This window comes from Protomyctophum parallelum (assembly GCF_964188405.1).
Source record: "Protomyctophum parallelum genome assembly, chromosome: 2".
NCBI classification, from domain to species: Eukaryota; Metazoa; Chordata; class Actinopteri; order Myctophiformes; family Myctophidae; genus Protomyctophum; species Protomyctophum parallelum.
In genome coordinates this window covers 40,358,355-40,370,646 of record NC_139699.1, presented here as the reverse complement: position 1 = coordinate 40,370,646, position 12,292 = coordinate 40,358,355, and the positions used below count along the sequence as shown (strand labels likewise).

The following is a 12,292-nucleotide window of genomic DNA, read 5'->3' as shown; positions in this document are numbered from 1 at the left end:
CGGCCCAAAACATTGTGTTTATTGTTATGATTTGTCACGAGCCGAGTTGGCTACGTCTTTAAATTAATACTTTTTGAAAAGTCTATGGGGAAATGAATGGGAATGAAATTAACAAGGAATTATTTTCCGGGCCTCTCGGGGGCGGGACTGCGATGCTTTATTGTCTTAACACAGAAGCAATAACACACACAATAACGCCCATTACAATTTGACTCACTCCCAATCTTCCACTATAATTGAATTTAGAATAGCATGTTATGTAGACAGATGGCAGGTTATTGTTGACCTGGGGTCCTATAATGTGTATCGTTTCAATGTAGAGATTATTTCTTTGGATATTCTACTGTTCCACTGATGATAGGTTCTTGGTTTGCTTAATACCTTGAAAATCGCTCTGGATTAAGAGCGTCTGCTTAATGCCTAAATTGTAAATTGTAGAAGCAGCAGGGCCAGACTATGTTTTTTTGTTTGTCACTTACAAAATATTCAAAATTGTTACACAATGTCAATAAAACATGTGAAGGAGAATGCCTAAAAACCCTCCAGGGGCTTAAGAATTGGCATTCACCAATAACATCTGTACATTCACAGGACAAAAACTACATCAACATTGAAAATGCAGATCTATTACAAATAAGAACACATATCACACAGGAGGAAAATAACAAGATAAGGAAACGGCAGAACAAATCACAATAAAATCAAAGATAAACAGGATAATTGGCAGACCGTAACGGAAGTATTTGGTGGTTTAAGATAAGTGATTTTTAGAACCTTCTTGAATTGATGATAAGACAACTCCCATAGATGTAAAGGCATGATGATTTACTAAATGACTGTAGCTGAGCTAAATGGACCTGGTGTTTGTTTTTTCCAGGTATTGCAGCCATCGGTCAGGTCAACGAGGCCCTGGATGAAGGGGATCTCCTGAAGACCCTGGAGGCCCTACAGCATCCCTCAGCCAAGCTGACGGACGTGGACCCCTCTGTGTCTCAGCACTACTATGACAAGCTGCTGGAGGCCCGCAGAGAGAAGGCTCACGTAAGAACTGTACCCTGCAGAATATATACATTCTATATCGATACACCCTGCAGAATATATACATTATCAATCCTATGGCAAGCTGCTAGAGGCGCGCAGAGAGAAGGCTCACGTAAGCACAACACCTCAAACGTTTTACATTTCAAGGTCTTCTCTTAAAGCGCAAATAACATGCATTTTAAAACTGCTTTTAATATTTAATAATCATATGGTCTATGTCCCTCAAAGTTATTTCTAATGGCTTGAGCCTCAATCACCACTCTGATATAACCAGACCTTGTCATTTCTTTCTGGACTTTGAAAGCAGTTTTAGCTGCAGTACCACAATGTCCTGAGGTGGTGGGGGTGCTGATATGCAGATTATTTAATATTTGAGTCATTATAATACTGATGCTAGATAAAACCAGGCTTGTTTCCATTCCATGCCAGCTTGGAAAACAAACAATGGTGGACATTGTAAACAAAGCTGAAATGCAAATTTGGAACTCAAGACTGAAGAAGAGGAGGAATTATACAAAGTAGGGTGACATTGATGACATCACGATGAGGCCAAAATCAGTCGAGCTGTTCCTGAGAGCTATTTCCATTAAAACACATGACATGAAGGCCTGATTGTTCAAAATTGGTTATTTGTGGGGATAGAAAACACACATGGGAGCCCCAAAAACACAAAAGAAATTGAAAAAGTTGAATTTTATGTTATAGGTCCTTTAACTCTGACAGCATACAAATTGAACCAGATGGACCTGTTCAGTGTCCATTTGGTACCATTTGTATGCCGTCAGAGTTGCATACTTGAAAGGATGAATTTAGACCCCCCTCCCCCATCCTAAAGGAATACAGAGAGTCCCTGAAATCCACTTTGAGAGCAACATATTGGGCAATAGGGCAATATATCGTTAATATATCAATATTGTAATACAAATGATATATCAAAAATGTTTTCCTGGCCTTATTTTATACTATATAAAAACATGGTATGGTGGGCTGGTGGCAGGGAAATGCACAGCCACACACACACACACACACACACACACACACACACACACACACACACACACACAGAGAGAGACATTGCTAATTCTCTGACTAGTTCCTACGTGAAATACCTGGTGGATGGTTAGTTACCTGAAATGGTAGCAGGACAACTTTCACCTTTGGCTGCTGCCGTTGAGTCATTAGATTAGATTTGAATGAAAGCGTCCCAAGGTTTCCATAGAAATATTGACTGTCAGGATGAGACAGACAGACAGACTATTGTTACTTTGGCTACCAGTGTGTGTGGCCACCATCTTGTCCCTTGAAGACTACCTACTATCCATGGATAACCTTGCCACAGACTAAGGATAACGAATACAAAACTTCACATTTGGTTTGTGATGTAAAAAGGCACCTATTTGACAGCGGTGTACTCTCTACCCTCTACCTTATTATTTCCTGCTTACCTTCTGTTTGCTTTGCTTCTCTGGATGTAATAGACAGGCAAACATTATGCAAACATGCGGCCCATTATGCAAACACCTCCTGCCTACAGTTACCTCCAGCTTTCAGCAAGTCAAGGTTAATATGATGTGCTGCATGATTGTGTCACTCAACAAAACAAACAATATTTTCAACTGAGAAAAGTGTTGTATTTTCATGTGAAAATACATTGGCTGGGTTTCTTGAACGCATGTGGTGTTAGACTTGTCAGTTGCTCCTCTAGGCCGCACACAGAAGCCTGTGAACATAGACATTTCATAGATGTGCCATGTAGGCCTGAGGCCTGCCCTACCAGGCCTGAGGCCTACCATTGCGTGCCACATCTATGCACGAAATGTCTACACCACATGTGTTTGAGAAACCCAGCCATTGTTTATGTTGTGTACATTGTATAAATTGAGCCTTATTCTGTGCACGGTTGCATTATGTTATTCTAATGCAATACATGTCAGTAGTTGCTTCAGTAATGGTGGTAGTAGGACTTGTTGATATCACCGGTAAGACGCCCTGGGTGATGGCAGAACACTGGGAGTGCACTGCCATTTTGGCATGGGGGGGTCAGATCAACATATAGAATGTATATATGGAGCGTGTCTTGAGTGTACAGGGTTTGATGAGGTCAGATCAACAAGAGTTGCTGGCCGGCTCCATATATGCAGATCTAGGTGATGATCCAGTCTTAATGTATCCAGGGTTAGATGAGGTCAGTGTCGTGATCTTCATATATGGTGGCGTGATGTGTCACGAGGCGTGATGTCAAGCAGCGGGACCATATATGGAGGCGTTAAGGGTCTCCATGATATCACGTGATGTCACGAGGTCAGATCCATACAGTATATGGAGATCTAAGGGTCTCCATGATGTCACGAGGTACAGTGCCTTCGGAAAGTATTCACACCCCTTCACTTTTACCACATTTTGTTTTGTTACAGCCTCATTTCAAAATGGATTAAATTCGTTTTTTTCCTCATCAATCTACACACAATACCCCATAATGATGAAGTGAAAAAGGTTTTCTCAAATATTTTGTTAATTTATTAAAAATAAGAAGCTGGAAAAACACATACATACACATACATAAGTATTCACACTCTTGACTTAGTACTAAGTTGAGGCACCTTTGGAAGCAATTACAGCCTTAAGACTTTTTGGGAATGATGCTACAAGCTTGGCACACTTGAATTTGGGGTATTTTCCCCCTTTTTCTCTGCAGATCCTCTCAAGCTCTGTCAGGTTAGACGGGGAGCGTCGCTACACAGCTATTTTCAGGTCCTTCCAGAGATGCTCAATGGGGTTCAAGTCTGGGCTCTGGCTGGGCCACTCAAGGACTTTCACAGAGTTGTCCTAAAACCAATCCTTCGTTATCTTAGCTGTGTGCTTGGGGTTGTTCCTGTTGGAAGGTGAATCGTTGACCAAGTCGGAGGTCCTGAGCGCTCTGGAGCAGGTTTTCATCCAGGATGTCTCTGTACACTGCTCCATTCATCTTTCCCTCTATCCGTGGTGGCAGCATCATGCTGTGGGGATGTTTTTCAACGGCAGGAACTGGAAGACTTGTCAGGATAAAGGGAAAGATAAATGTAGCAGTGTACAGACATTCTGGATGAAAACCTGCTCCAGAGCACTCAGGACCTCCGACTTGGTCAACGATTCACCTTCCAACAAGACAACGACCCCAAGCACACAGCTAAGATAACGAAGGATTGGCTTTAGGACAACTTTGTGAAAGTCCTTGAGTGGCCCAGCCAGAGCCCAGACTTGAACCACATTGAGCATCTCTGGAAGGACCTGAAAATAGCTGTGCAGCGACGCTCCCCGTCTAACCTGACAGAGCTTGAGATTATCTGCAGAGAATAAGTTGGAGAATACCCCAAATTCAAGTGTGCCAAGCTTGTAGGATCATTCCCAAAAAGTCTTAAGGCTGTAATTGCTGCCAAAGGTGCCTCAACTTGGTACTAAGTCAAGAGTGTGAATACTTAAGTACATGTGTTTTTCCAGTTTCTTATTTTTTATAAATTAACAAAATATTTGAGAACTTTTTTCACTTCATCATTATGGGGTATTGTGTGTAGATTGATGAGGGAAAAAAATAATTTAATCCATTTTGAAATGAGGCTGTAACAAAACAAAATGTGGTAAAAGTGAAGGGGTGTGACTGTGAATACTTTCCGAAGGCACTGTATGTTAGATTGGCAACCATATACTGTAGGTGCTGTGACGGGCGGACGCACCATATATGGTGGTGTGACTTACACTGATGACATGTGTACGCAGGATTTCATAGTAAATGTCCAGATCTGGGACAGTTATATCTGGCCTGGGTTCCATTCCATGAGTCCCATTGTTCCAAAGTACCATTGGTCTGACGGCGCACATTATAACCAAACCTAAGCCTAACCTCATACTAAAATATTTGAGCGGTGCCTCCGCTCCATTACGCAGCTATGTGTGTCCCTATACATACATACGTACATACATAGGTACGTGAATGTGTGTCTGTCTCTGTTTCCGAGCGACATAAAATAAATGAAGTCCAACGAACCTCAGAACTGTAACACTGATGACAAGGGAAAAACACATTAACCTGTGTACAAAACACACAATAGGTTCGAATCTAAGCGAGAGAAGAGAAGAAGAAAAGGAACCTCCACTAAACTGTAAAACTCCTCCTAGCCAAACTCCAGATGACTCAGCATGGCCTGAGCAAGGCTCTGTGTGCGAGGAGAGGAAGTCCTGATTCGTTCTTATCTGATGCAGACAGCACAGCACAGGGGGCGATTCTTAAAATTAAAGTTAACGATGAACCCAGTGACTGTCCCTCAGTCCCACAACACCTCAGAGAAGACCACCCATCGACCCAGTGTTAATTTTGTGGCTATGATGACTAAAACTAAATGTACCGGTATTGACAATTTTGTCAAAAAAGTAGACTACAATGTTACGGAGGAACTAGGAGAAGAGATCGAGTAGAATTAAAGTAATTTCATGTTTGGTTGCGCTCTGGTGTTACAAGCTTGTAGATCGGCTATTTTCAGCAGGCAACAAAGTGTAAAATCTGCCATTACATTTTAGTCGATTAAATCAACTGTACAAAGTGAGTTTAATGTTGTTTAACATTGTTTAATACAATCAGACTTTTCTGTTTGAATGTATGGGCTGTCAAGGCCAGAAAATAGTTTTTTGCCATTCAGTAGGCCTTCCCGCATAAATTCCGGGTAAGACGATGATGTCACATGCATGCCCTCTATAGTGACCATGGTTCACTGAATAAATCTGTCTCGTTATAACCAGAGAGGTTCTTAAACCTTTTCATAACGAGGACTCCAAAATGATGTATTTGGCTGCGGACCCCCATCTGAAAATGTGCCACATGGTGATGCGTTGAGTGCTTGTAGATCAGCTATTTTCAAATAGCCGATACCATAAGTAAAATTAAAGTCATTTGGATGCTATAAACACATTTAGCTTCGGACCCCCTGGAACCCCCTCGTGTACCCCTGGGGGTCCCCTCCGGATCCCATTTTTAGAACCACTGGATTAAACGGTAAACCCAGTCAACCAAAAAAGGTACTGTTAAACCACCTAAAACATAGATGATAAAGGGAGTTGTCCCTCCTCATGGCCCGAGACACGCAGAAAGGTTGAATTTTACTTATTTGCGCATCAGTGCCAAAAATAATGATCTGATCTACAAGCTCACAACGTGTCATGCTATCAATATGTTGTGAACTTGTAGATCAGCGATTTCTCCCCCCCCCCCCCGGTGTGCAACACCGAGCACAACCGAGTACAACTCAAGCAGAAGGACTCCATGTGATTCGGTCTGCTTATCCCCTCATGACTTGACTCCTGCAGACAGCCTAGTGATGTCATGGTGTAATCATACTTTCTACTCCCTCTCTGCTGTCTCCCTCCCACCCCCACTCACTTCCTGTAGCCTAGTATAGTACATCATGTCTGTCTGACACTTTCACGCTTATTTCCTGGTTTTCGAGCTTACGTGACTTTTAACTTTTAACTTGTTTTAACTCTTCTTTAATTCTGATAACATGCTATGGAATCAGTACAGGGTAGGTGGGCAGTGGGCACTAGGGACATCTGGGCACCTTGATGTAAAATTGGCTATTTGGTCCATTTGTCAAATATTTTTAAGTAAAGTATACTGCACATGATTAGAGCTAGAGCATGCTCAATCCTTTGGTTGGGATCCATAACGTACTTCATATGACTGACACAGAACTACAGTATGTGTGTTTCTAGATACAGGGCCATAAAAAGCGCCCTGCTCTGTGCTCTCTCTGACTCATTTGCCTGTGCTATCATAACCCCGGCGAGGTGAGGTGACGATTGTGGATCTGGTATGTGCATGTCTGTGCTGGTTTTGCATATGATGTCACTACAGAGTACCATATTAGGGTGGTGTTTTCATCTCAAAGGAAAACACAAAATCACCAGTTGAGTTGAGTTCAGGGAACAGAGACAGGCTGTGGTTTAACAGTGGTTCTCAACCTGTGGTTCAAACAGATAACAGTGAAGTGACTAAGTAAGTAAGAGGAAGTAAGTATGAAGACATTGTGAAACTGAAAATACCGGTAGCTAATCGTAGATTGGCTGTTTTCACAATATTTATCTGTGGAACTGAGTCAAACAAAATGTAATGCCTCGACTCCTACAATTCCAAGTGCTCAAGTGTCAGGGTGGGGGGGTCCCCAGTTCGAATGTGATTATTTCGGAGGGTCCCCAGTTCAAATATGATTATTTTGGGGGTTATAGGTTAATATTGAGAACCACTGGTTTATGAGAAGTGGTACAGACCAACTCTGAGAAGCTCCTATTTAATAAGCCTTAATAGAAAAATGAATTATTTCTAAGCTAAGGTTATTAATGGCAAGAGGCCTGTAAATGACAACTCTGACGTTCTCGTATCAGTTTTCTGGATCTCTTGTCTTATTTTATCCTGTGTAAATATAGATAAAAGTTATCGAGGTTGCTTTTCCAAAAACACTTTGCCGCAGCCCACAGTATTTGAAATGTCAACAACCATTAGTTACATGTTGGAGGGTTGGAGGCATCATCATGTGGGAACTTGATGGTTGTTTGTTGCCGAGCTCCATTTCCTCGTCGCACATTCAAGAATGGGAGCAAAAAAAATAGTAAGGGCAAGCTATTTCCCTCTAGCGATCCTTTCTGTGGGCAGTAGGAAATGACAAGCCCCCGACATAGCCGTTTGCTTCCATAAAAGGGCAGAAAGCTGACGACTTTATTAGATAGATCCATTCCAAACCTTTGAGCCCTATTTTTGCCCTATTGAGCTGCCGTGTGGCCAGAGAACATGCACACAATGTGCTCTCGCTGCTTATTGTGAGGAGATTTATCTGCATGGCCAGGCGGAGGAGATGGAGGAAGTGGTCAGGTCAGTGGGAGCGCCGGTGGGATTTCAAAGGGCCCCGATGTCTCATGTTTGTCAACGCTGTCGGGCAGAAACCTCTTATCTCCACATTCAAACTTTTTTTGTGTGTTTTGTTTTTTCCCCCGTAAATGAACGGCCTACTTGATCATAGATCATACTACTACACACAGGGGTAGGTGCGGGTGCCAACATTGGCACAGGGGAGGGTGATCACTGGCATACGTGTGAGAGGTTTTCTCTTTTAAAATACGGTAGTTCAGTCAGTTAAAATAAGTCCCCAACATCTATTTACAAATTTACATCCCACACATAATTCGACATTCATACAAATAACTCTGACTGGGGACTGGGAGGGGAGTATGGAAGATAGGTGGGTTAATGCTCAGTTGGAAAATTTATTTGGATGTGGTGTCATAATTCAATGTAATGTTGATATGGCAAAATATCAAGGAAATTAAAATATGTCGAAATATTGTAGACCCCAACTACAGCGTTACACACACAAAAAGCATCAAAAGAGTTTTGAGCTTGCTACTTTTGATGCTTTTGAATTTTAATCCTGAAAAGTTTTGGACATAAGAGGTTTCCACCTGACGGAGACTATGTTCAGTATATAACTGAAGCAGTGAAAGCGACAGAAGAGTTGGAATCGAGCCAAGATGATGAAGCCAGTTGGGAAAATGCAGATTAAAGCCCAATTTATGCTTGGATGATAAAAATGTTTTTTGATATTGTGAGTCATATGAATTGGATAAGGATTACTAAAGCTTTTCAATTAGTCTCGGGGATTAGAGACAGTTTGCCTGCATGCTGCTCAATGATGCGCTGCAGTTTGAAATTGATTTATTTCTTATACTGGCATGTACAATTCCAGTTTAGTCGGACATATACTGGCATGTACAATTACAGTTTAGTCGGACATATGTAGCAGAGTGGCTCAGAGCCTCTGCCTGATGACCTCAAAAGTCTAATATCTCCCCCAGTCCATATGGACTGTTTCCTAAATAAACAGTCCTGCCTGTGCCTTGTCAACAGACTGAACAGGCATAACAATACTATTTTAAATAAACTCTTGACTAGTTGGGATATTTATCAGATTTACTAGCATTGGAGTCACGTGACGCTAGTTGGAAGATGGCTGCCTGAAACTTTTGCTCTCACCACCTATTCACTATTTTATTGATTAATATACGGCTAATAAGAGTTCTATGTCTGAAAACACGACGGTGCAGGTGATCAAACGAGCAATATGGCAGCTGACATTGCTAAGATCTACGAGCTTCTGCAAAAAACGTACAGGAAAGCAAGCTAAATGATATCAAGATAGTTACAGATTCCATGGACGCCAAGCTCACTGATTTGACCGGTCGTTTGGATAATATCGAGGGTCGTCTGGGTTTCTTGGAAGACGCTGAGGAAGCGAGGAAGGCTGACCCGCCTGCCAGCATGACTGAAGCATCCATGAAGGATCCACGTGTATCATTATAATAATCAAAAGAAAAGCACACATGTATGAAATAATAACTATTTTGTCTTAATTCAGTGGAAAGGTTTTATGGGACAAAATGTGGGAGTGGCACATTTTTTCCAAAGACCGTCCTGCTTTCACTTCTTCTATTTCCATTACCGGTAATAAATCTTGAGATAAGTCGTTTTCTTTACAATCTCTTTACAATCTGAGAGATTACCACTAGCAGCACTCATGGAGTGATTCCGTTTGCCCAGGCAGCAGCATACAGAAACGATGTACATGTTTTGGTACAAAACAAACATAAATATCTCTTATAAACTCCATGGGTGAGTACAAAAATATTGGTACCAAAATGTGCAGTTAAAGTACAAATATCTCAAAATTCTACTTATGTACAGTACTATGTACTTAGTTACTTTACAACACTGGATACAACTAGAGCTTGTTTCACCAGCTCTCAACTAGATGCTACATACAGTATACCGGTACTACATATCCATGAACATTACAAGTGCATTTGTAGAAAAGGTAGAATAAAATATAGAAATAAAGATAAGCACATTCCATATAGAGACATATACTGTATCCACATGATTCCAAATTGCAAACAAAACAATAATTGCACCTTAACAATGACAAATAGTTCTTGTTTCCCTTTTGCATGGTAAAATCATGCTGGAGAAGGCTTTAGTGCTAAAAAACACTCCGTATGCTGCCCATGCAAAGTAAATAAAAAGTGCCTGACGGACAGACATTTCGGCGAGTATTAGTAATCCCTCTAATTACCAGCAATATGTTGGAAAAGTGTCGTCCTAGCCTAGGGGAGACGGGGGTAATGTGAGACACTTTTTACATTTGCTCCCCTGTAGGCGAGCTAAAATGATATATCAGTCAAATTTACATATTTCCCATTCATTTGGGATGATTCCTAAAAATGGAAATGATTAGAATGAATCCAAGACAAAGGGCAGTGAAAATATGATTGTTTTAAAAAAAGTGGTCAGGTGTCTCACTTTACCCCAGGGCTGGGGTAAAGTGAGACAGACCAGCAAAATCAATGGGGTAAAGTGAACCACTTATTCTTTTCACTTTAAAACTACCATAAAAACACTTGTTTTAACAGTTAGAACACTGACAGCTAGCTTGACAACCACACATTCCAAAACTAATGTCAGACTAGTAACAGAATCATGGGAATTGGTCATTAACCACATTTTCTTTCTAAACACTTGAAAGTAAGTCTGAACAGAATCAAAGACAACATTCTGTAATTCAAAATGTTTTAATTAACATTCAAATGATTAAAACACAACACACACGCACACAATTCACATCTCTACAAAAAGCAACACTTGCTAAAAGAGATAAACGTTTCTCTCGGTCGAAGTTTCCCCCCATTTAACCCATTAAGACCGGGAATGTATCTGTGTCACTTTAGCATAGTAGACAGCAATTGGGTTCGGAACACTTGACCCTTAGAGCAGGCTAGTAGGGGCTCAGCACCATCAGAACCAGCTAGAACAGCTACAGCTACAACTAGGCCTACTCTACATTCCAGCCCTGAAGGTTACAGTTTGTAAATACATCAACGATGTGATTATAATCCATTTCTAATGGATGAAGCCTTGGCCTGGAAGAGAGGTCATCAGGTGGTCTCCAAATGTCTTAGAGTGTTTCAACCCTCAACAACTACACTCTCCAGTTGGCGGGTCAGCAGTGATTTGGCCAAGTCACTGCCCCTCTCCTCCATGCACCCAGCTATAGACAAATCTGTGGAGGGGCGCCCCGGGCACAGCCATCACTGAGGTGAAACCAGCTATAGCATTGGCCACACCCGGCCAACAGGGAACGCTGACCTGCTGGCCAGGTGCAGCAAACCAGTGCTGACCACACCCCAGCGACCAGCTCACCCAGGGAACCCCCCGAAGATCCGCCCACTGTCCTTTCTGTCATGCCTGAACCAACAGGAGGCTCCCTCGGCCTTGTGTGTTCTTGGGGGACTGCAGGCACTGAGGTCTCTAGGACTATGGTTTGCCTCATGCCTAGGGTTCTCCTACATCTCACCAGACTGTTCGTCTGTGCGGTGTGCATGTGTCCATCCTTGTCCAGTGTCCACACTTAGCCTTACTCTGGTGTATTTGAGTCAAAGAAGCCTTCTCTGAGTCGGTGTCACTGGCATTGTTGTTGTCGTTGAATCTGTCCCTTCCTCCCCTCCTCTCGGGAGACTCTGGGGGTATTGCTTATTTGTACGTTCTGTAGCTTGCTTGGTGCCCTCTTGCGAGTGCTGCGACAGGGGCTGCTGGCCCCTGTTACCCCGCCAGTCTTTCCTGGAGGTCAGCTGTCTCTCCAGCGTCAGTGACCTTCCTCGGTTGCCATCCAGACTTTCCTGGAAGTCACTGGTTTCTAAAGGTGAGGATTTGCTCTCTCTGTGTGGTTCCTCCACGCTGTTTAGGTTGTGGCAGCTTCTTCGCCACATCACATTTCAGAACATGTGCCACATCGTTTTCCTTTATAGCAAATGTGGGTCTCTCCCATGCTTTCGTGTTTCCCAGGATTCTTCTGATCATTTGTGCAATTGTGCATATATTTCTGGTGTATTATCTTCTTTTCTGCCTTGCTCTCAGCGGCTGCCTTCTCCATCTCTACGAGGGCGGTTCCACCCCAGGTTGTCTTTCTGGTGTATCTTGGCATTTCCTACAATGTTTATGACATAGAAAATAAAACATATGCAATGTAATATTAGATTAAAATATGTTTAAGACTGAACTTAACTTGTGCCTCATGGTGGGGTAATGTGAGACAGTGTCTCGCTTTACCCCAGAGCATTTGTCTCACTTTACCCCACACCCACATTTTGGTAAACAGGACCTCTTTTAGCAATTCAGGCTAAT

General features: G+C 42.2%; 1 protein-coding gene across 1 annotated transcript in view; it reads left to right on the top strand.

Moving 5' to 3' along the window:
- iqgap1 (IQ motif containing GTPase activating protein 1) overlaps positions 1 to 12,292 on the top strand; it is a 72,150-nt gene that overhangs the window by 33,084 nt on the left and 26,774 nt on the right. The window contains exon 15 of the mRNA XM_083790024.1: positions 878 to 1,041. Within this exon, the coding sequence (XP_083646150.1) occupies positions 878 to 1,041 (164 nt within the window). The remainder of the gene's footprint in view (positions 1 to 877; positions 1,042 to 12,292) is intronic.